Source organism: Opisthorchis viverrini (genome assembly GCF_000715545.1).
Source record: "Opisthorchis viverrini unplaced genomic scaffold opera_v5_306, whole genome shotgun sequence".
NCBI lineage: Eukaryota > Metazoa > Platyhelminthes > Trematoda > Opisthorchiida > Opisthorchiidae > Opisthorchis > Opisthorchis viverrini.
The window spans coordinates 15,426-41,375 of NW_008751964.1; the positions used below are offsets into that span (position 1 = coordinate 15,426).

At 42.9% G+C, this 25,950-nt stretch overlaps 1 protein-coding gene across 1 annotated transcript in view; it reads left to right on the forward strand.

The window, feature by feature from the left end:
* The window catches only part of T265_09810 (hypothetical protein), a gene marked incomplete at both ends in the record, with an annotated part of 42,362 nt that overhangs the window by 6,335 nt on the left and 10,077 nt on the right, over positions 1-25,950 (forward strand). The window contains 13 exons of the mRNA XM_009175993.1: positions 1,727-2,034; positions 3,139-3,217; positions 4,282-4,387; positions 6,644-6,742; positions 8,617-8,769; positions 10,655-10,771; positions 13,032-13,100; positions 13,142-13,221; positions 14,217-14,283; positions 17,000-17,202; positions 17,281-17,350; positions 19,328-19,572; positions 22,126-22,574. Of these exons, the coding sequence (XP_009174257.1) occupies positions 1,727-2,034; positions 3,139-3,217; positions 4,282-4,387; positions 6,644-6,742; positions 8,617-8,769; positions 10,655-10,771; positions 13,032-13,100; positions 13,142-13,221; positions 14,217-14,283; positions 17,000-17,202; positions 17,281-17,350; positions 19,328-19,572; positions 22,126-22,574 (2,045 nt within the window). The remainder of the gene's footprint in view (positions 1-1,726; positions 2,035-3,138; positions 3,218-4,281; positions 4,388-6,643; positions 6,743-8,616; positions 8,770-10,654; positions 10,772-13,031; positions 13,101-13,141; positions 13,222-14,216; positions 14,284-16,999; positions 17,203-17,280; positions 17,351-19,327; positions 19,573-22,125; positions 22,575-25,950) is intronic.

A 25,950-nucleotide genomic window follows, 5' to 3' on the forward strand; every position in this document is an offset into this window, starting at 1 on the left:
CCCACTATAAGAGTTGACTATTACACTACATCATTACGCTAACAAAGCTGGATAGCTAGAGATCCCTGTAAACTCGGAAGACTGGGTTGGTCATGAGAGATAGGCAGAGTCGAACTAATTTCGTCGCATCTAAGTAAAAGACCTTGGTTAAGGTCATTAAATAATCTAAATGATTCCGCCTCACCGTTTGGCATGCGCTTCACCCCTATAAAGTGTTAAGTGCTACTGCAAGACTAGGTGGGGTCTAACTCTAGCCTCATGCTTGCAGATGAACCGATTGAGGCAGTGGACAAATTTGTTTACCTGGGCAGCTGTATCAGTCCCGTTGGTCTCACGAAAGATGAAATTTCCACCCGGATTGGAAAGACCAGAGCAGCTTTTGTGAACCTGCGTTACCCATGGCATGGTCGTGACATCGGCTTATCCGTCAAGGGTCGAGTTTACAATGCTGTTGTGCGTTCCATACAACAAACAAACTCAGCTGCGTCGGTCATTGCCGTCTTTCTGGATGGGGATCCCTGTACGGGAGATATCAATGGTTAGAGACACTAACGTGGCCCTCTGGATGGGGATCCCTGTACGGGAGATATCAATGGTTAGAGACACTATCAGACGTGGCCCTGTCACCTCTTCAGTGATGCTCGGGTATCCAAATGATTGTTTCCAGTGCATAGCTCCCCAAAAACTTTTCAATGAAATGTCCACTGACAAGGTTGTATTTACTCATCTACTAGATCAAATGCCGCTTCCAATGCATAGACATTCACCCTACCTCCCAAAATCATCGGTGAACAAAACGGTTAAATCCACTGTATGACAAGAACGCGGTTGTTACAGCTCATGACGACGATAGTGACCGTTTTCCAAACCAGTGGCTTATGAGTCTGATCAACTTAGCTCAACTTATTCAAGCGAAGAAAAAAGGGAACACGGCATAATTTCTCTTACTTTCAATGCAAATAGGTACACCAGGTGACTTCTGAGCAGCACCGGACTCTGCGACTTGTACCCTACTGAGTTATTAGCAGGAAGTCACGGCCAATCATTAAGATGTCGAAATATATGGATTTTAATGCTGGAAAGTTTTAACCCGACTGAAGGCAGCACCACTGCTTCTATGAATCCAGACGTGCCGGTCATCCCGAGGAAGAACGTCTTGTATCACAATTACTTACTGTACGATGGCATGCTGCACTTTATCGAAATGCTCTCCTTTGGCCTATATGGTGTGGTTGGGCAAATGACAATGGTGAATGGTTATAGAACGGTAAACTGCGTGAACATCACGGCCGTCAACATCAGCGTAGAAACACCGGTTCTTAACGAAGAGCATGGCAAATGAAGGGAAGAATTGATCTTATTGATAGCATAACACAATCCTTTTATGAACACACACCTTAAAGTTATCATTCAGACCGTTTTGCACTGCTGACGCCGGTAGCATTGACCAGCAGTCGTGTATTGCAACGTCTCTAGCCAGGTTCCGAGTATGTCATGGAGACATCATTGCGGATCAGACCAACGCCCTCAAACTTTCTCCCTTCTGACAACCCGCTGACAAGCTACGCATCCGCTGGTTTATGCTAGTTTGAATTGAGAATGGAAAGCTGTTGAGTCCAATTGGATTCCAAATACCGATTTATTTTGAAAATTTGCGTTTTTCTGATGCCTACTTGTATTCACTTCTTTGTTGAATGTAGTCTTTTTTGTACTCTTGTCTACTCAGCTTACTGGTCTCAGAATCATGCTCGCCGATGTTCCACTGGCTGGATCCAATTGGGGTGCATGCAAGAATGCCTGCTTCTGCCTCAGCTGTTTGGCCGGCACACACGAGGGTCATGACTGGATCTTTCGATTTCCGAAATTCTTTACGGGTGACGACTACTTTTTCACCTGCGAGGGAGACGATGGTCGACAGTTTCCGGATGTTTCAGCTGAGCAGCAAGACAATGATGTGCAACCTTGTTGCGCTCTAGCTTCATTGGCTCGACTGTTGAACGTGACCAATGCAGAAACCTCTTGGTTTGCGGCAATGTACGTAAACACCGCAACCAAACTCAAATATGTTTTGTGACCAGACAAATACTACATTGGCTCGACTGTTGAACGTGACCAATGTAGAAACCTCTTGGTTTGCGGCAATGTACGCAAGCACCGCAACCAAACCAAAATATGTTTTGTGACCAGACAAATACTTTTACAATTATCTACAGTGTTAAAAAGTGCATTTTAGGAAAGAATTGAGGGCTTTATTAGCCTATGTGTTTCCAGTCATTTCTACCACCTGCTCCAAAACACGGGTAACTATTGCTTCTTAGGAAAAGGACTTGTTTCTTAGAGTATTGCACACTTCTTTGGACAAGTTCACTTTACCCCGCAACCGTTTAGGCACAGTGGTTTTCCAGTCCATCAATTATGAGAAAAAGCTACAGAGACAAAACACTTAGCACCATGAAAGCTTTTAGGACTGTGTGTTCTAGCCCAACGGTGTTGTTTTTCAAAGGACCTACACGTGAAGGATAGTATTCAGGCGAACATATTCTGGACTCAGTTTTACAAACACATCCACCAGAAAAGCTATTGAGTGGCACTAACAAACGTATCAGTTTCAAATGGATTGGCAGAAGTGAGAAGAACTTGGGCAACTCGGTAGACAGGTCTACCACTCACTCCCAAATTTGGAATGTGCCCACCAAGTATATGAATAGGTATATCATTAAAAACTAGTTAGCCTGTCTACACAAATCAGGTATTGCTCTTGGGCAGAAATGCGGTATTTTTAAGAGATTTGCTGTCAAAGAATCAAATAACAGTAACCGATTGGGTCGATCAGCTAATCAAAACAAATGAGGGCATCTGTCCCGACTTCTGTCCGAATGGGACAGAGCTACCCTAACAAAAACGTATGCTTGGCGTATCTACATGCTACATGAACTTCTGTACCCAGAACCCTTTCGGTCCCTATTATCTAACTTTTTGAAAGTGATGATTCAGAATTGTCTCAAAGCTGTCAACGATCAGTTGCACACATAGAAACTTTCACACAATTTTCGTCAATAAGTTTCACGTTTAGTCAGCAACATATAATCAACTTTTCTTCTCCATATTTTGGCTACGCAATGTTCCCTCTGTTGGAAGGGTGGTCCGCTCGCTGATTAGTCAGATGAAAGGCCTCGTGATTCTGCGCCGGTATCAGCCACTTATGGTGGCACTACAGGTTAGTCGTACCATTTTGAAGATGTATTTTAAATTGACGTCATGGTTATCATTGGGGATATATTGATTCAGTTTTTATTGAAGTTACGTCGGTCGAAGATAAAATGATGAATAGTAGATGTGGAAGTGAAGATTGAATTACTGTAACCCACCTGGAATCTTTGAGCAAGTAAAGCAGAAACGTGGTTGTATAGTCAGACACCTTCTTTGTCGCTTCAACAACAGCTTTAAATTTACACTTTCGTTACTTGACTGATTAGCCTTCTAAAGCCAAACCAAAACTATACACAGGAAGAGGTTCATTGCCTAAACTAAACGTTAAACAAAATAACAGGTGCTATAAATAGTTGCACCTTATGGTTTGAGCTCAGATGCATCCAAAGGAATGTGAACTAAAGTTCAATGTTCTCAACTTCGCTCAAAGTTTAAAAGGTATAAGACCACATTGCCATCCAACTGATCTGTTCAGTAATGTCTGGTAAAGACTACGGAGGGTGTCTAGACTCCGGCCCATACACATTGGAGATAATAGCAATATTAAGCAAACACTGAACTAACTGTCTTCCAGCACTCTTTATATGATTCCCTGAACTGCCTGGAACATCTCCAGAAGAATGTCGATTATATTGCTTGCTCGTAAAAATTAAATTAAGTGAAAATAACTCAAGAAAACCGATCAAACCAAACCGTTCTTCAAGCAGCAGCAACAACAGGTTTTGTCGCCTCGAAGCACAACTACTTGAGAGTTCATTAAAGATCGAATTCGCCCACTGTGGTAATAGACAGACATCCAATATGCGCTTGCAGTTTGATACATTCGCGTGAAAATGGGCAGCATCGATATCAGACGAGAAACTTCTTATCTTTTTAAATCTATCCACAGATTTAGGAAATTGCTGTGTGAGACGACAACGTATAGCTGCTGGTACAGGAATAACAATAGTGTAATCGGAAATTAAATCCAATGTTTTCTGATAATCCATGCGTTTAATTTCAATTCACAATCGTGTGTTTCTTGCCCCTGATTCACGTTTCGACCTAAAAAATCTCCTAATGAATTCTTAGGATTGTTTGGTGTCTCCTCGAGCGACACCAGAACTTTTGAACGAAGTCAGGACAGTACTCCTGTTAATGAGTCCTCTCTCGGCCCCACCAAGGCCACGCATTGTGGGTAAGTTTCGATATGAGAAATTCTGTATATCTGGTATTTATGACCTGTGTATTGTTCATAATGGCAAGTTAAATTCGGCTTCGTTCATTTAGCTCGCACAAACAATGGGAACTTTTAGGAAGTGTTTCGAGAGGTTTTCATTGTTGAAACAGACTGAGTCAAACTGATGATGACAGCCGTTGGTTCTTTAGACTTAAGTCTAAGATTTGTAGTAGCTTTCAGTGTATAGGCGGTGGTGGCTAAGTAGTCATATATCAAATCTACTAATCGTCTTATGGAGATCTCCATGTTGTTCTTGGTTGATAAGGCGTGACTCTTCCATCAGTAGTTAGGGTAGTTGCGATACCGCCACTTGATCCTGACTGACAACTTGTATCTTGATCATCGATGAACATGTCCTCCAGTGGGCTCAACGGAACTCGGTGTTATTATGTTATCATGTGTTTCTTTCCGACAGACAAAGCGCATATGTTAAGTCTTCTGAAATTCACACACTGCATTCGGCTTTATAAAAAAATGAAGTTGAATAAGGTAAAATCATCATGAAGATGCTAACTAACAGTCATACTCGCCTGTGGAGTCGATGGTGTGAGACGCGTGTCACTTCCGTGGATGCTGGTGCGAACAAATTATTTGTTCAAGTCATTATTACTACCACTGCCGCTTAGTAACTAATCTCTCTACATTCAGAAGATAATCAAAAGACCAAACTCCGTCCTTTGACCGTTGTGGTTAGTATTTTGGCAAATAGTGGGACGAATGAATTGCGATTTGACTCTAGACCCCTCCAAGTTCCGCATGACACATTGATGAGGACATTTGCTTGGCGGGAATAGGCTAGTATAGTAAAGAACTTTTACCGTAGAGCCAAGCCGATCATGTAAACGCTAGCTGCCGACGGTGAGGCATTTTAATAAGGAGTACTTTGGGGTACGATTGTTGATTCGGGACATGTTCTCGTCCGATGCGGATTTTCGCTGAATGCCCAGGATGAACACCTTTTAGCGGTTGAGAAGCTTCTTGAGCCAGGAATCGGCCGAGCATATCAAAACACGCTTTGTGTTGATTCAAAAGCAACCTTCACAAAAAACATCGGTCATAAACCGGAAGAGATAAAGAATGCAGTATGTGACGCCGGAGAGTTGTCATGTGGTTGTTCCACGCGCGCAAAAACTAACAACGAGATCTCACATTGTTTGCTACCACTTCCTAACAAAAGACGCTGCATACTTTCGAGACCATACCGTCGTTCCGCTAGAATGTCTGTTGTGTCTGCCTGTTTATAGGGAGGGATTACGTCCAGAAAGCTCATGAAAGCGAAAAGGCTATTGCAGCAGTTATTACACTGAAGTCGTTCAAGCTTATCCGTGAAATAGCATCTCTGTGACCGTCTGGTAGCAAGCTAATCAAAGATGATGTTGAAAATATGATACGCAATAAAGTTCAGCGCTTAGATCGCTAGACAGAATATTTTAACAAACGTTTCGTCGTCTACCTGTCTACCTTTTCACCTCTATCTACATCTATACCTCTGTCTTTCACTTGACTGGTTCACACTTGCACTGTTGCGTAAGTTTGGATCCTCCACTGGTTGTGAACTATTGATATGCCATTCTACCTTTAAATGCCACGGGACTGCCGGACCAGATGAGCTTCCACCAATACTACTTACAAGCGGTGATACCTCTTTGGTTCTGCTTTAACTAACCAACTTGAACTCATTTTTGAAGGCAAACTCGTTTCAGACAAGACGGTTCAATCAGTCATCACATTTCCATTCAAAAATGGCACACTATGCAACTGATTCAACCAGGCAGGTATCCGACAGATGCTTCAAAACACTAACACATCTATTCCCGACAATTGAGACGCGAACCCCAAAGTAGCATATAGATTTCCTCCCTAGTAGGAAATAAATTGATAACATCTTCACACTACGTCAACTGCTTGGGCAGGGCCGTTCACACTCCCAGCAAACGGTTTTGTTTTTCCTTGACCTTAAAAAAGCTTTTGAATCCATAGACAGATCTGTTCCTCTGCATATGCATAAGGAATACCGACGAATTTCCCAACAGTTCTTATCATCTGAGAGACGACACCCAAATTTTCAGAAGTTATCTAGCAGCTATTTGGGTTTAGCGGAACTGTCTTTTCTTTTCTTCCTGTTTATTTTTATTCGAGCTCTAACAATTTTATCGATTATTCAGGAACCCACACACCCTCATTGTTAGATGGCTGCAACTTTAAACTTTTCAGCTTATGGATCAACGTCTGCCTTGGTTCGATGGACAAATGTGGAGGCACCAAACGGTTATCAAGTTACCTATCAGCTTTATTTTCAAGCTGAAGGCACTTGTAAGTGACATGGTTGCCTAATTAATCTAGAAAACTTTTTGATGGGGTCCAAAATAAAAAAACCCATATAGAGCCACATCCATAAGCACTTAAAAAAAGGACCAGATCGGTGGTGAACTGTAGGAAAGCTTCTGTCAAGCTGTTAACTAGTGTCATTTCCCAGAAAATACCCCGATATCTTGAGCATAGTTTCAGCTGAAACATGAGGCGGCCTATAATCAACGTGTTTTGCTGAAGAATATTATGAATGAGAAGTATAACGTCGTAACCCTGTAACACTAAATTAATTTGTGAATAAACAGCCAAACCTAAATTGACAACCGGCAGTCATCAACTGCAAAATGAACTTTGGAGGACATCTGTAAAATGTAATCAGTGTGAAAATGACTAATCTGGTTCTAAGCGGGGCTCAGCTTAATCTCTTTTGTGGTATTCTTAAAGTGAATTTGTTGCACAAAGACCATCTCCTGTGTCGACTGGGACGATTTCAGTATATTTTACTGACATAGCACGCTATTCACAACATTGGTAAAGACTCTTCGATAGCCCAATATGGGTTTCACCTTTCTTGGGGTTCGTCTACTGACATAACACGCTATTCACAACATTGGTAAAGACTGTTCGATAGCCCAATATGAGTTTCACCTTTCTTGGGGTTCGTCCGGTGGGTGCAGTACCCGAGTTTCCGCCAACCTTGTTTTACTTGAGTGCAAAAAGAATAAAGCCGGTTGTTGACCGTCAAAAAGTTTTTCAAGTCTACTTAGGAATAATGTGGTCCGTTTCCAAGTAGGAAGAGCCTTAGACAAGCAAATTCCGTTGTGGAACGGAATAAACAGGAGATAATGGGGAATTTCAGCTGAGTTTTCTGTCTACAGCAACTCAAATTTCAAATGGGAATTTTCTGTTAAGATTTCGCTTCGTAGATGGAACCAGTCAATGCTGCAGCCGTTTCATTCCTATTAAGAAAATACCGTTACTACAGAATCATCACCCATATGTATCTCACGAAACACCCTTCGTAGATGGAACCAGTCAATGCTGCAGTCGTTTCATTCCTATTAGGAATCATCACCCATATGTATCTTACAAAACACACGTGACCTTCAGCCTGGTAGCTTGAACGGTTATCCATTTGGTCTCCAGTACCTGGACGGCACTGTGATCAGGTTTCACTTAGGAAGGAGATAGCACCGCTCATTCTCAAATCAAAGAGCTCACCTTCACGTGGTAACGAATCGACTGGCTCCTCCAGTGATGACGTCTTAGATGAGAGTCTCACTCGTCCTGTGTATTTATCCTTCCTCTCGGGCTCCTCCAGTGATGACGTCTTAGATGAGTCTCACTCGTCCTGTGTATTTATTCTTCCTCTGAGCTACTTACAGATTGATGGTGGTCTGAGGAGGTGCAATTTCGGTGGCGCAAACTTGAACTGGACACCCTGGAGAAGTTTGTAGTAAAGTAGTCAGGACGGAATTTCGCTACCCAGTCCTCTTGTTTGCAGTTATTTTCGTCGTGTATTCCGTTTCTAACTACATTTATCAGTCGAGACTTTATCGAAAATAACTGGTCGAGACATCAGGTTTTATGCAACAACATGGGAATATCTGACAGACACGTGGGTAATTGATCAGTTGGCTGGCGTCCATTACATTACCAGACAGGTAAGTGTTTGATGTGGGGTGTGTCACTCTACCTTCCTTGACGAGACGAGCTGAATAAATATGAAGAACACCCCCAAATGCAAACCTATACCGATAAGCTGTTACAGCCGAAAAGCCAAGAGGTCATAAAAGCGAGTTATTTGTTTAGTGGATGAAGTTCCATACAGTCAAACAACACTAAAGTACTTTAAAAGGCACCTTATTCTTTTTCAGCTGAATGGAAGTTGGTATACTCTGGAAACAACCTCGAAACAAGAGTTCGGGATCTTCAGCCTTATACCAGGTATCTCATCACATTGCGGTGTTCGAATGATGTTGAACAAGGACCACTATCTGAACCGACTGTATTCAGGACAGAAGAAGCAAGTGAGTACTAGTACTCTCAGTTGATGTTATTAGGATTTTTCTGTTTTACTTAGGGCCTAGGTTACTTTGGTTGCGAGGTACATCTGTCGTGTCACTGCTCTGTCACTGGACGACTAATGGTTGACCGCGACCAGTGAATGTGAATCCCCTGGTTGAAGGTTGGATGGCGCTGATCCCGCCAGAATGTGACTTATTCACATGGCTGATTGACTATTCTTAGCCCAATGGCTTAGTCTTCAACTAATCGTCCGAAGGTCGCGAGGTTAAACCAGCTTAGTGACTTGTGAGATGCCTGATACTGATGTTTCTAAAAAAGAATGAAACAGTGCTTTTTGGCATAGAGTGACCGCACTTACAGGACAAAATATCGATTGAAACTTGAAATTACCTTTCACTAAAAATGCTACTCTAAGCAGCCTTTTTATGAAGAGAAACAATGTGCTGCAACATAACCGAAAGTGCACACTCGCCATCATCCACCGGTATGTGTGCGGAATCGACAGGGTTTGGGTTTGAGCTGCTAATTAGCTCCACATTTTACATGACCACTTCCATGAAAAACTGCTGCTGTCCTGTAATGCCAGACAACCTGTACTTTTAACTCCCTGACCCTGATGCGCAGCAGAACAGGCTCAAAATATGCTCTGAGTGGCTATTTCAAGCCATGATACTGTACGCTTTCCATCCTGGCTACCTAGATGCCTTCTGTATTTTCGCAAGAAAACGAACCAGTCCATTGCAGAACAAAATGTATCTAACGGCGTCATCGGGCTTAGTCTGCAGAAGTGATACCAATGGGTCATAATATGTGGCGATTCTGACTAGCTCCTCTACTGAGCTGTGCAAGCGCACTCCGGGTGCTTCGGAAGTTTGTGATCTTGTGCGTTGCCTTTCATGAGTCTCCATCCGGTTGGTTGTCTCTGATGGTTGCTCTTGCAACATCTTGCCGTCCATGATGACGATTCTAATTCACATTGATTGCTCCTAATGACGCTTGTCGATAAACTGATGCGATAGTTTGCCCTTGTCTATGCCATAGTGGCTGGTAAAGATACCTAATCTAACCCTTAGCGAAATCGCTTAGTTGAAGCGCGACGATAAAACGATGTTGCAAGTCCCTAATCCCAAGAATTCTAGGAACTTTTCTAGCTTCTTCATTGCTCAGACCAGTGGAATTATCCTATGAGCAACTTGTTTCACTCCCGGCCAATACAGAGCTGCAGGTGCAGTGCTATGTGATGAGTACCAACAGGAAGAAAAGAAATGGGGAGAACTATGATTCGTAGACATTCCCCATAGGTTTCAAGGTGAAAATAACTGGATGGTTTCTTAGATGAGTTCTTCGGGACATTTTTTCCCGAAAAGAGTAGCTGATAAGATTTGTGCCATTCCTCTTACCTTCTTAAGCAGCACAGCTGAGTTGGCTGATTATTTGTTATAAGGTTGGGATAATCCAAGGCTATTTTAGTCGTTAGAAATTCGGTTTGATAGGGTGTGAATTTCAGTATGTTAAAATACGCTTACGGTTTTCTTCATCAGTACGTTTTCCCTAATATCACACTTGGTGTTTTCGGAAGAACACTTGTGTCAATGTCATATTTTACGTTACCCGTGAGTACACAAAACGTTTTCATCTGATAGCAAATTTACGATCCTAGTCGATGGTGACGAAAACTGCAAATTTTTTGGTTTATTGGGTCACAGAAAGCACGTGTCTCGTTCTCCAGTGTATATTACCTGGAGGTAGGGTTCATTATCAAAATTCGTCGAAGGATCTTGTTTTCGATAGTTTTCTTATAAGGGTATTATGCATATTCAGAAAGAAATCCCAATGCATTTCTGTTTTAACTCCAGGCGAATATTGCACATTTGTTTTTCTGCATAGCTCCGTCAGCACCAACTGACCTTCATGCGGCAACCGTTACAACCAATCAGGTTCGGCTAATCTGGTCTCCACCGATACAGTTAAACGGATCTCTCCATCATTACACGGTGCGTGTTGGTGAGTGAAGCTCTGTTTGACTCCTCCGTTTGTCCGGCGGTCACAAGTTATTATGTGGTAACGCGTTCTACACCTTAATAACTCTTAATTAGACCTATAAAGACAGTGGCTGTGATACCTCGGATAGTGTATGAACTGAGGTGGTCTTCGTAGAGAAAATTCATTTGAAGAATATCACTAATTTTGTTGTTAACACCAACATAATCTGCAAGCTTTAACTTCGCTTTTGTTTGAATCAAACTGCGTCATTGTGATCTTCAGACTCTAGGTGAATGAGTCAACTTCACTTGATCAACCTATAAACTGTCGTGGAGTTTTTCAATGGTTCTCGCCTGTGCTGGTGCCATTATCTATCTCCGCGCAGTAAAGAGGACCGTAAGTAATGCGTCTATAGTCTAGGTGCTTCTATGTACTTCACATTCCCATATTATTTGAATAGAGGTAGGATACAACACCTGTCCATCACGGCAGTGGGGGGCATGAGAGGAGCAGCTCTGGATGTGGGTATGTGCCCTCATACCACATGTGAGCTGTCTTGTCTTTGGGGAAATTTTTTGGAGAATCGGGGCATCTGCAGAAGTTTGAGCGTGACGCGACAAACATATATTATCGACTGAAAAGATTTTTATATAATACTGAATGAAGACACCACCATCATAGATGAAAGAATCTTAAGGAAAGATCACCAATCAAGGGATAGTGCTCTGATCGATTTCTTCATTTGGTCTATATTAAGATAGTCAAGTGTGTATGCTAGGCTACCTGTAAGTGGTAACCTATCACAGTTCCGTTAATTTTCTAGACACATCCCACCCTTAAATTTGACTGATCCTGGTGATCGTAATATTTTACTACCTTTGAAGTACCTTCATATTTCTGCATAATAAATCACACACTACTTTCGTTATCTGTTGTCATTATCAAATGTGTTCTGTAAAATTTGTCCAGAAAGCTGAATTCATAAAAGCCCCCTGATACTATGATTATTCAGTTATCGCCAGTTATCGCGGGAACGACATTTGCCCATTTTCAACTAGATGGCCTACAGTAATATCACTCTCTCTAATGTAGAACACCACCAGGATTTATACGAGGTTGGAATATACAGGCTTTCATCCCTGAACGCGCCAAGATTTTCATTACAACCCTAATGAATCCTCCTACTATTTAAAGTCAGAAGTCATTTCGTTTCTCTGATTCGACGCAACAAGCGACACCAGGTTCAGCTTAATGCTTTCATTTTTCGGGACGTTCAATGGAAAAACAAAGGAAAAGTTTCAGATGTATGCTGTCATGATGTTTAGTTGAATTCCCTAGATGGGCTACTTATTGCTGGTTTTGTCCAAAAACCCAAGTTCTCCATTCCTCAAGTACCAGTGGTACGATAGCTGGCCACAGAAGAGTCAGCCAGAGGAGTCCAGCAAGCTGTTTTTGAAACCGGTATCTTTCATTCAGCTGACACACCCTAGAAGGAGGAAATGCTTATCTTGTCAGAAATTGTTTGACTGAATTTAAAAAAGACTCGAGCCAAAAGCTTCCAGCTCATTATCCAATCTCTGCTTTTAGCAAAGTACTCTGATTTCACTTTTAGTAGCAACCGCGTTCAGTAGGCGGTCCAGATGAAAAGTCCAAATGAAAAGTTTAAGGTAAGCATATATCCGACCGCACCGTCTGAGAACTTGACTGTGAAGAGACGAACTGTCAAACTGCCATATGTCATGCATATCGAAAGGGACAAGCGTGCTTCAGTCTCCCAACATCCGGTGTCCTGGAACGGCATAATAACTTAAATTTTTCGTTACGCTTAAAATTTTTGGCAAACTACTCAAGAATGAATAGTTTAGCTTGATGGCTCTCATAGACATCGGGTGATTCAATACATATCGAGAATCAGTTGATCACACACCAATACAACTACGTCGGGGCAACAATTACCTTAACTCAGGAAGACAACGCTGGGTTATTCACAAGCTGCTATGTGTAGCGAAAATGCTCTGCAATTTTATTACACCCCTAAGGAGATTCCATATCTGCTGCGCCAAAAAATATGTTCATTCTGCTCAGAGGCATATTCTTTTTGAACACACCCCAGCACTTTAATACTTGTTTTTTTTCTGCCATACGCTAATGGTATAATAAAGCTAATTTGCGACTCATTGCGATCAACGTTTCACGAATCTCCACGAGCGAACTTTTATGAAGCCTTTTGAGTATGCAACAGAGTGTACAGTCATTCATTTGCACCATATCGCTGTTTCAGAATGTGCGGAAAAACGTCCAAACAGTCCAAGAATGAGGTCAAACGGTCTTCAGTCAAAGCTCTCATCAAGTAGGTATTGGGGAGATTAGTTTCATTCCAACCTCTTGAAGACATACGTTATAGTGAGAAGGCTATGGAGCCCAACGCTATTATTTCTGGATTATTGCCGAATACCACCTACACCGTTATGGTGAGTCCCGTGCGTGTGAAGCTTGATGCTCTAACTGTTTTTTCACCACTGGATGCCAGAGCTGTAGCTGATGACAACAATTTTTAGTGAATAATTAGATTATCCTGTATGCTAATAGGTCCCACATTCCTCATCCTACACAACAAACGAAGTGGTTTATCTGATATGATCGTCACACGATTCAGGTATACTGTCCACTTGCGCCTACCCTCTGGGGGCGACAGTATTGCATACGATCTTATTCATAATTCTAACTGACATGTTTTTAGCTGCACCTTCATGCCTAACTCTTGTACCTAGAAGACCAGTATTGAAAGCTCAGTCCAATACTAAGCCTGTCCACTCTTCGCCAAAGGTCATTTAGCATTGCGTCTGTAATTGCTGTGAAATAACTGCGAGAAGGACGAATCAGTTTTATTCTATTTATGGCTGAACTTTTCCTGAAAAATCATGCGGCTTCCAGCACACGTTTCAAGAACAGTGACACGCAACCGTGGGTATGCAACTGTGAATTAGTGATTACAGGGTTAGTCACTGTCAAAAAATTGAACAAAGATCTAAAGAAGATCGTTCTTGCCAAACGATTCTAATCAAACAAAAAAACTACACAGTGCACCAAAAAGTATCCATTCAAGCCTTTCCGTTACCATGCACGTCAACCAATCTTTCCTTCTACACCGGGACCTGGTATATCAACCATTATTGTCCGGGTACTTCCAGCCTGTAAATCTCACGTGTTGATGTTGTGATTGGCAGTAAGTGATTCATGTGTCGATATCTCACGCTGTACTTCGTTGCTGCTCCAACTGAGCCTATATACGAATCTAGTTGTGCCATACCTTTTAGAAGCATAAACATACTCGGTATGAAAATATTACTTCAGTTATCAGTTGTCTGGAAAAAGAACAACGTAAATTAATTTACAATATATTATCTTTTTATGGTACCATAGTTTTTCTCTGCTGTTTACGCCACCGTCTTTCGTGTGCTAATAGGTGAGTGCTGTGAATGGAAAGGGTACCGGACCAGCAGCTACACTGTCCTTACAAACTCTGGAAACAGGTAAGGGATGAATCGACGTGTCTTTACCAGTGACCTTGAGTGATTATAGTTACTAGTAAACTAGTCTCCGGGAGTTTATCGGAGTATAGCGTCTTTGCTTAAGAGTGAGGAAGAGAACACTTTTGAAAATAAATCAAATAAGCTTGAATTAGCAGTTTACATTTACCGGACGAACACTGAGTGCAGATGAGATCAAATTTATCTGGTAACAGATTATACGGTCACTTTTCATATTGCTGAACTGATTTCAACTTCTCACTGGATACCTTCAAAATGGTTGAGATAAGGCTCTCTGGTATTATTAAGTTTTTCTTAAACAAGTCAACAAACGATTCCCAATCTCCGTCGACTTTCATTAAAAAATATGACAGGATGTAATGTGATTACTATCTCAGCTGCCTCACAGGCGATCAACTTTTTTGGGTTCATTTTATATCCCGTTCTGTCTACACTGTACAGAAAAAACTGGAGTAACAGTCTGTCACAGAGCATCTGCAAAATTGAGTCAACCGCAGGATGAACTCAAATACAATTGGTATATCTAATAACAGGCTTCCCGATCTGAATAAGGCAGTTCTCTTCGAAACGAATCTTGGTCATTTACAAATGAATGATTTGCCCTTGAAACCACCTGAAAACAACGCTAAAAACATCTACAAAAGCTTACATTTAGGGAGTACAGTATCTCACACACCCACATGGACAATGGATTACAGTACAAATACAGTTTTGTGTAACGCCTGATGCCCAAAGCCATGTACAAGTCTGTGGAACGTTTTCCCCCACATACCTGAAGCATAAAACTTGTCGGTTATTTGGGATTCATGCTTTAGAAATGCTATGACTGGTTTTTCAAAAACAGAAGACGCGAGAAAATCTCTGCAGGTATGGGAAGCTTTATGAACCCAGTGGGTAAGGCATATCAACCCATCAATACTGCCAGCAGCCAGCCGACAAACGGCCTGTTTCACTCAGAGTGCAGCTGACTACATTTTGTTACATTCTAGGCACACGAACAACTACTGCTGCATGACTGTTCACATCTTAAGCATCAGTTGTTGATGAAATAATGATCTCTGCAGTTGTTTCCGGTCAAGTAACAGGGCCCTAAAGGAGGTGGGTCATATCTGATATTCCCATCTTTGGACGGTGGAGAGTTTCGATAGATGAATTGTACTCGAAAGCGTGCAAACACGTTAAAGTTTTATTCGAGTTATGTAGTCGTGGCCGTGTGCTTGTACGCGTGATTCTCTGTACCATGATTAGGACGTGTTTCTGTTTGTTGCCGTAGCGGCTGTGATGTGTCATTGTTGAGGAACCTGCTTGACATGTGCTTACTATGTCTACCAAGGTGTGCAGTAGGTCCAATCCAGACAGACGGACCGCTAGTGCCATCACTAGGGTCGATACAGTTCGGTTGTGTGTTGATCTCTAGGGCACGCCCGTCCCATGTGTGACTTAAATCCTGACTGAATTGTACGTGGACTATGGAAGTTGACTCAAGTGCGTGAGGAGCAAAGGCTGAGTCGTGCTCAAGTTTTTTGAACTCGATCGGGTTCCGCAGAGGAAAACGCACATGGGGTTGCCTGGTTGTCCGGCCTATGTACTAGGTCGGACATTCTGCGCAGGGAATTCGGTGGACGCAGTTCGTGCGGTGTTTTGGTTCGACGAGGTCCTTAATCCTCATGAGGTGTCGTTGTAAGTAGTCGTCAGTTCGGAAGAGTTTTAACCATCGTAATACCTAAGTAGCTTTCGAATGGCTTCTGAAGTGCTATTTCAATAAGGCATCTCCACGGTGACCACCGGGTTTTCGTTGTCCCGCCTCACCACTCCTGGTAACGTTCCACCCATCTGTTGGACAACGAGCCTTTTAGGGGTATCTATATTGCTGTGACACCCTAGTGAGTCTCTTCGTATAGATTCCATATGATGAAGTAAGTTTTCCGAGATTCTCAATGGTTTGTGAGTTCCTACATAGTAAACGCGTTTGCTCGGTCCCATTATATGCTCGCTATCAGACTGAATAAGTGGATCGCGATTATTTTATCCAAAAAAAAATCCATGCAAATTTGTCTTACATCACCGTCTACAATAACTATCGCATAAAATCAAAGAAATAGCCTTATTTCAATGATGAAAAGGTTTTTTCCGACACAGTGTCGCGTTTCTCTTAACTTTAGAGATCAGTCTCAAACAGTCGAATCGGTAGTGGTTTTTGAGGGATTTTGTCTCATCGCGTTGTTAGTTGGATTCCCAGATAGGAGAAACTATATCGCCCTTGCAAATCGTTTGCTTGGAAAATAGTAATCACTGCACTGAAGTGCTTTCAGCATCTTATTTCCCGTTGTGCCGTGATATCCCACCAGGAAGTAGCTAAAGCATTTCTCACATGGGCATTTTGTGCCCAAATTCTCCCCGGTTTCTATCACTGGCTTGGCCATGACCCAAGCATTTCAGGTTTTACTATCTGGGATTGAGTGGAGATCCGAGTTTTGTTCAGCTGTGTAGTTAAAAAACGAATGTAAAAAATGGTTCTCCAAGCTTCTTTATTTGAGTCATAATCTCCATTTTTTGTTTGGAAATAATGATCATATCCCTCGCGATCGGTAGAATGGTGGATCGATATGAACAAGTGAGTGAGACAGGATTTTTCCAACAAAACCCATCACTGTTTGAAGGGCATACATTCTTCTGCTATCGTACTTTCTCACACAAGGTCCACATTGGCCAGAAAAACCCATTGTTACAGTACTGGGTCGTTCTGAAGTGACCGTTAACTGGGAGCCACCAAAGTACACTCGAGGGCGCATTATGCGATATGAAGTTTACATGAATCAGGGGAAATCACCAGTCTATTCAGGGACAGAACAGCACTGCCGCTTAATTGGACTTCGACCTGACACAGAATACACGTTTGTGGTGAGTGAAACCTCATAACGTAGGTAAGATATCTAAAACTGACAGAATAATGGCTACGGTTCATATATTTTCCTGCAGGTTGCTATGATCACAAATGAAGGCAAGTTTGAAAGCAAACCTGCGAAGCGAAAAACAGCGAAAGATGGATGTAAGTAGCGTTAGGTACTGGATACTGATATGAAAACTGCTAGGTAGCTAGACCATTTCCTTTTCACTTGGAGTTTCCTTTTAACGCACCTATAATTTCCGCCTTTGTTTATCACGGTTTACTGCTATACCCGTTTCTCTCATCGTGCTGTTCTCAGCAAAAGTACCTTGATGCAGAATGAAACACGTCTCAAAGTGGACACTTCATCAGTACAGGAAGCCTCGGGGTTAGCTTCTCAGAAGCTTAGCGAGCTTCCTGTTATATGTTTTATAGACAAAACTTGCTATTCGTAGGGTTGCTGAGAACCCTTCGAAAGCCCACCACCAGTTTCGCCTTTCTTAGGAGTTGTCGGGTGGTCACGGTTCCCTAGTTTCCACCACTCTTATGTTCTACTTGGTCCTAAATTCAACGGGATTTGTGCAATAGTCACTTGCACAATAATCTGGTTTTGGCGGTAGATTAAACTCAATCCAGCTGATGTTTTTCTTCAACTTTATGGCAGCTTTATTAGAGAAATAAATAACAGAAGAACTCGTTGTCTGAGGATAGGAAACTGGCAGAATGAAGGCTCTGTACCTTGGCTATTCCGAAGGATCTGCTATTTTAAAATATGGCTCAGCTACACCAGGTCACTCAGTGTATCTGTGAAGAAAAATTCCTTTATCACACCGTAGTCACCATGCTTCTAGTTCCGAAATACGGTTCTCCTGCGAGTGTTCCCCAACAGTGACCAAAATGAAGAATGTCGTGTTGAATTATCCTGTTCAGGCGGTGATCTCCTACTTGCGGAATGTCGTCCTTGTTTTATCTTATCGCATAAAAGAAGGCGGATGTAATTCTATTCCACACCTAAGATGAAGAGATCAGATTCATCTCAGAGAGCATCAGCCCATTTCTACAAAGCCCAAGTTCAACGTGTTTATGAGATTATACACTTACGTTCCTTCCTGCGTACTTGATTTGTGCGTGCAACTTAAGAGTGCACCAGAGACACATTAGACCCGAACTTGTCGCTTAAGTTGGTAATGGAAAGTCCCCACGAGCAATCTTCGGGCACACTATAGTTCCCGATAGGTCTTTTTGATATAGGCGAATCTACACTTATGTTATTCACTAACAAGGTACGTAAAACTGGTTACCACTATACTAAAAACATCGACAGAGCGATCGCTTTGAAATGGTGTGCATGTGGATCGTTCATCAATTCAGATAAAACTGTCTTCCAAGGTCGTATACCATTTGCTAATACCGGGCCAGGTGAACCTTTTGACGCAAGAACCGTGTAACATGTGGCGTGCAGTCGCCCTATGTTCCTCAACTTTGTTCCGATCGGTCCTGTAAGCAGCCAACTTCATTTAAACGTTGATTAAATGCGACACAACTAGAAATTACACACAGATTTTGTTTTGTGTCAATCGATTAAGTTATGAAGAGAGCACACATTGGAAAGCCCAAATGGTGCACGCTGTCTGGCTTGAGATCAGCACCTGTTCGGTTTTGGAAATTCTCTTGCCAGATGTTTTAAAATCACTGCATGAACGTGCTTGGAACTCATTTGTGCACTTCAGTTTTGTATGGCTTATGTCCATCCCATGGGGAGTACTAATCTTCCAAGAGGCCCACCAAAAAGGGACTATTCTCCAGAAGAGTTCAACTATGGCATTCCAACCTAGAAGACAGACCTTCCTCCGAAAAATGAGTCCGATTCTTCCAGTAGAGGCCTAAATTTTCATTTTTGCTTACTAGTCTCTGTACCAAGGTGTTGTTTTTCTTGTGCACTAATTTGAGAATTATGCCTGCGGGACGAAGTATGTTAGTACCTGTGAGTGATTAAGCACCCATGTCTTATATGAAGCAGGAAGTAACATTTATACCATCACTTAAGAAAATAGGGACCTGTCTCAAATACCTTCAAATAATTTGGGCGACATAATGATGTTTACGCTGATTTTGGAAAAAATATTTCTTTTTGTCCAGATACACCTTCTCCAAGAGTTCCATCGCGCAATATTCATGGTCGTCGCAGTTTTCAGTCAGATAATTCAATATCTCCCGTACAGTTTCCGAAAGTTGAAGTAAAAGTTACTCCACCAAGCAAAGACAAGACAAGAGTCAACGAAAGTCCCGGCAAGTCCACTGATAACTCTCGGTTGGCCTCACTTTCCATGCCATGTCTTGCATCGATGACCAAAGCAAAAAGTGCTTGCTTCCATGGAAATAGGGTAAGACGACTTCACTCTTGTGACCTTTTAAATGTGGGGAAATCAACAATTACGTAAGATTCTGTTACTTTTGTCGCAGCTGACAGTTGTTTTATTTTATCAGAACTAAATTTCTCCTAAGTTGTGAACCAAATGATGAATGTAAGTCCCCTAATTAGGAGTACATCATTTCTGAATCAATGAATCGTCCTTCAAGGAGCACTGGTTGGTTTGGGCCAAATCCTTTTATTGACTACACACAACATTCATATCCCCTCAGCAATCATGGAAGAATTCATGTGATAAACATTCAGGATAATGCTGAAACTAAAAAATACGGATATCATTAAACATTTAGCAGAATCTAACAGTTTCTGGGTTGATTATCTCGGGACGGTGCGTTGTCTTGACCACTTTTTAGTATTTTTCTCTGGTGGACTAACCTACAAATCTCCGTAAGTGGATTCTCATCACATGACTTGTGAAATTCGCTACACTCGTCTGGAGGTTGTCGATGGCAGTGTTGTTACTAGTGACGTTTTCGAGGGGTAGGCAGATGTAAGACGACAGTTTAGGTAATGATCTATAAAAATGGAGATCATGATCTTCATTTCAACTGATATCAAAGTGAAACTTTGCTGTTTCTCACAGACGCTTATCTTTATTGAAGATGGGTTTATTGTCAACTCACTCCATAAGATATGATCGTTCTCCATTCCGCACTTCAGAAAACGCATGTGGTGATTCTGTTGAGGTGTTTGCTTCACCTTGAAACAGGTATGGTTATAAGTAATTTGTGATCTGGAGGCTTAATGCTAAGGGTGTTCTAAAAAAATGTGCTTTCCGTGGTGGATATTGGGGCACTGTCTCGCACGGTGACTTAAATTAATGGAGCTGGAGACCAAATGAACGGCAACTTCAATAGTCCATTCCACCGACGTGTTGTATGACAGAACTAGTGCTTCACAAACTGTCTCACCAAACAAATCCACCTAGAACGAATATCGCATACAAGATGAAATGGGTTACCCAGAAATTCCGGGAACAGAATCCGATTCCATTTCGGTAGCACCTTTTTCTCACTAGGTTTCACCGTTTAAATGGAAATTTGTTAATTAGTCACATTTCACTGGGAGGTAGGCTTGGATGTCTACAACACTGCCATAGGGTGTTAATTCGTTAAGATACAGAAGTCCAAGAACTGTTGAAATTCACTGCTCGAGAGAGAGAGAGAGATGTGCTAGGCTGCAACTGTGCAATCGGAAATAATTGAGTCACTCTCCATGAGAATCCCACGTTCTTATCTTGTGGACGATGGTATTCAGGTTGTAACCAGTTTACTCAGATTATAATCACTTATCCTCACTTTAAACATGGTGGTGAGACTATTGTTTCATAAGGATGCTCCAAATAATATGTGTTCAGAATCAATACGATTAAACAGGCTCGAGTTGCAGTTTTATGTGTTGCTTCGCCGGCTACGAGTTTTCCTTCCTTTAACGGTCACCATTTTTGGTCACGTAACTCCCCCATAGCCATCACAAGTGTCATGACCTTCCTAGAGTTTGTGCTCGTTTTCCATCTGTTTCTTTTTTAGTTGGGCTGATACCATGTGTTCAGCTTGACACCGCATACCGCCACTTTGATCGTGAGGCAACACCAAAGCACACGCATAACAGAATAATGCGCAATGGGAATAAGGTTACATCTTTTCTTGTTCAACTTACGGTTGGTTCAACTCATTCTTCTGGATGCGTCAAGTTATAGGCATCGAAGCAAAAGTGTTCGACTGGAGGCAAAAAAAGATTCGGTGAATTTTGCACCATGAGGTTCAAATACATGTAGCATGGACGATAATATATGTCTGAGTGTGGACAGGAAAACTTATCGGACGGATGACCCATAAACTTGGCTGTCTACGATGTCGCTCTGGGCCATAGGTTGCACCACAAGTGGCTCTCTACGAAACGGACTTGCCACAGAGAGTCACCAGTCGGTCACTCACTATTCAGATATGTGGCGAACCGACAGCAACTGAAGCCGTGCTCTTTGTGACTCATTCGGTGGAGCATTCGTTCACTAGGCAAGAGTTTGGTAATTAAGGCGCACTAACAGTTGTCCTTTGTTCATTCTAAATGCATTTGGCACAACATCCCCATATATGTTTGGTTAAGAATATGCAACTGCTACTGAGATCCAAACATGGCGGTTCCCATTTGCCCATTCTGACACATTTCAGACACGTGTCCCCTTGTAGAAATTAGAAATTTTACACTGTAACCACAGTAGAATTTTGGTTCTTAGGTAACTGAGGCAAAAAGAATTTTGAATACCTGCTGGAAGGAAGTGAAATTAATTAAACTGTGTTAACTATATCGCATGAAAACCATACGTGTATACTCATTTGAACTCCGGAGGGTAGGTTACAATGCCGTTCTCCACTTCACAGACGGGGTCAGCTGTGCTGCTGACGAAGGGGCTCGTCCTGTGATCAAAACCCCATAGCTGGATTTTTCATATTGGTAACATTGTGTTTAGCGCCAAAATATCTGCGTGTTTTTTCCTTTTTCCCAGAAACTTATGGAAACTCCTACGGTTGCACTCTCTACGCCTATTCTGAGACATGATTCAAGGACACATTCGGAAGAACTGAAGAAATCAGCGCCTTGTAAACAGAGTTCTGTGCCATATGCCAGTCTGCGGATGCTCCACTATTCAACAGACATGCGCAACCACTCACAGCCAACTTTTTGTCATAATCCACCTAATTTGAACGGACGCTTGTCAACAAATTACGAAGAGGGTGACAGATTCAACGAAAATTTTCAGTATAATTCAGAAATTCAGAGGGATATGAAAAGTCCAGATCCTGATAAATCTGGAAAAATCACATGTACATTCGGCAACCTGTGTAGCAACGGATTTCTTTGCTCAAACAAAAACACTTTTTCCAGGCTACCTCTACGAGGTGGGAAAACCCAGCGTGCTTTGAGTACTGGATCAGGCAGCCGGTTGGATCAAAGGTGAGAGGCACTTTGGCACTAAGTATGAATTTATCCGACAATGTTTACTGTTCTGTGGTGTATGTTTCATTTATTTATTACTTTTTTTATCAATCCAGCCATGCATAGAGTTTGCAGCATATCAAACTTCGGTACAGCACAGGGCGAAAGTGACTTCGCCCGCGAGAGCATTTCATTCAGGCGAGTATCTGGTCAGACTTGAGTCGGCATTCAGTTGGGCAAAAACGCAAAGATCTCCCACTCTCGCGATCTATGTAGTTTCCGTTACTTTCATTGTTTTCCGAATTCCACCGTTGGTAATGTGTTGGTATATTAATAGCTCGGATGCATTAACTGGTGAGTGATCAGGTGGCTTCTGATCTGTTCACCGAGCTTGACAAATGATTTGCAAACTTTTTGTCAACATTCGAGGGGCCACGAAATTCGCAAAACCGGTCGTGAACTGTCGAAGAATTTTCAGCAGTGGTACATTACGTATAAACATGTATCGCGATATTTCGAATATCGTAGCGACTGAAACATGAGGCGGCCTGGATTGGACATTCACTTGCCTGGTAACATCACAAACGAGAGATTAAGCTGGGTTCCAGGTGAGTCTCTCTACTCATCTATTAAAATATAGATAAGGTCGGCACTTGCGTGCTAAATACACTATCGCTGGAAGTGTCGCAGTTTTTTACTAGGCCAAGCGGTTGCATACGCGAACTTTGTGGGATTTTATCAAGGCAATACTCATTTCAAGGTGGTTTTTGGAGACTGGTGGCTGGGGCTGAAACTTACGCCAGTGACTGCTTGCTTTTCACTGGTCTGTTTGAAATCGAAGAGACTGGACCTTACCGTGGTGTGGTGGTTTGTGTACCTCGGCGACCCACTGAGCTATACTGGGGGCTGTCCGCACGACATTCACAGAGTCTCTCATACCAGGTTGATTAATGTATAAAGGTATGACGAACGCAGTCTCCCGGCCCTCCAGGTTGGGGGTTGGAGTTTGTGGCGACGGGTTACGTACAATTCGTAATGTACTTGAATTTCCAGCCCAACACCGCTGCCTTGTGGTTAGACTTTTGAGCCACAAGCTTTGGTTGAGGACCATAATCGCCCTCCTGTCTAGGTGTGGGCACCTTGGCAGTATCACGACCCTCGTATAACCATGACATTTACAGATAACAATGCTCTCGTGCCACATCAGGCGCCGCGTGGTGCCATGAGCCGGATCGCCTTACGTGCTGCATACAGCAGGGTGGGAAAGCGAAAACATGCTAATGCTGACGCCTCCCTTCTTAAAATTTTACGATTTCTGACTTCCACCAAGGTGTGAAGACTTTCTCTGCAGGTCCCAGCACTAGGACCGACCGTTTTGCTCGCCATGCATCACACTTAGCTGTGGCTCCTCTACGTCCGAGTCTGCACGTCCGAGTTCAGTTACAACCCTAAACACTTCGAAGTCTGTTTTCAAACCCCGAAAGCCTGTCTACTTAGCCACTTTCAATGTTCGCACACTGAAGCAAGCAGGTCAACAGGTGGCTCTTGCGCGTACGCTGGATTCCCTCTGTATTGATGTATGTAGTCTGTCAGAAACAAGAACGTAGGACGCAAGTACTGTGATCGAACTGACTTCCCCCTCGCTCTCTTCCAGGTTCCGGCTGAGCACCTCTGGTGATGCAGAGGTCGCGGCAGCTGGATATGCTCGACGACTGAGAGGAAGCGTCTCTGCTTGATTGGTTACCCGTTGCTAATTGCCTCTGTGCGGTTCGTTTGGCAACATCGGTGAGATAATGTAGAGGAAGTGAGGTTCATCGCACCTTGTTTATTGTGTCTGTTTACACATCTCTGAACCTGCCGAGGGCAGTTTCTATGACGCTCCAGGTGCCCTTCTACAGCAGGTTAAAAGCTCAGATATCGTTGTGGTTGCTGGTGATATGAACGCCCAGGTAGATAGACTAAGCGCTGCTGAGGCCCGATTGGGTGGTCGTGTTGGATTGGACACTAGACGTACGGACAGCGGGGATTGCTTACTTCAGACGTGTGCCCACCAGCGACTGTTCCTTTGCAGTACGAATTTCCGGAACAGCAAAAATCGCTTGACAAAGTGGTGCCCACCAACAAACCAGCGATGAATCCAAATAGAACACATTGGCGTGAGTCATCGGTAGCGAGGGTCGATCACCGCCTGCCGCTCCTTCTGCAACACCAGGATGGACTCCGATCATGCAATTTTACGCTGCTGCTTTTCATTGAGCTCCTCAGGTATACGCAAAACGCGCACACCTCGCTTAGCCACTGAGAAGCTAGTGGGTCCAGAAGTCACACGAAATTATCAGAACCAGCTCCTCGAACGCCTGCCTGAAGGTACGACGTCGGATATAAACGGCCACTGAGAAAAGATATTTAAAGCGCTACTCAAATCCGGAATGTCTGTTTGCGGTACAACCCAGCTTTACTTATCCAAGCATTGGATTTCGGATAGGACCGTGTATTTGCTGGAAATCCAGTACAGATCCCTCCTGGCCGCAATCACAGCTCCGCCAAACGCATTATCCCATGCGAGGTGAAACTGAGTGTACATACATACCGATAAGCTTTGTGGACCCGAAAGGCCGAAGAAATGGAAGAGAAAAGAATGCTGGAAGCGTCCGCCAGCTCTTCCACTTGATTCGATCGGAAACCTCTTGTCAGCGAAATAATCATGAACAAAAATGGCTCCATGGTATGCAGCAAAGCAGAACGTTTACACCGCTAAGCATAGCACTTCGAGTAGCAACTCAGCTGGCCATCTGCTACCTCCATTCCAGAAACCTGCAACAGAAAGGTGGACCATAAATATGGAGTCAACTGCAGTCTCAGAAGTGTCCGAATGTATTTCTCTACTCAAGTGTCATCGTTCTGCTGGTCCTGATGACCACCCACCTGCTCTTTTCAAGGATGGCGGCGGACTTCTCAGCCAGTACCTGTTTAGCCCATTTCGGTCTATCTGAGACACAGAGACCGTCTCAGATCATTGGGATGGATCAGTAGTAGTGCCCATTTTCAAATAGGGTACTCGCAGTGAATGTAGTAACCACAGGTATGTTAGTTTGACTCCTTTTGTGACAAACCTTCTGGCGTCACTGAATCTTCGTCGTCTTAGGGTGGCGCGCAAAACCGGGATTTCTACCAGATAGAGTTTGCGTTGACCGCATCCTCACGCTCCGTCAGGTGTTAGAGCAACGCCCCATGTACAGACGACCCACAATCCTGGTATTCCTTGATTTCAAGGGTGCGTTCGATTCTGTCGATCAACCGATGTTGTTCAACAGGGTATGCCCAGAAGTTAGTGAATATAACCCGATCCTTATATTCACATACTTCTGGGCGGGTGAGTGTATGGTGAGCTCTC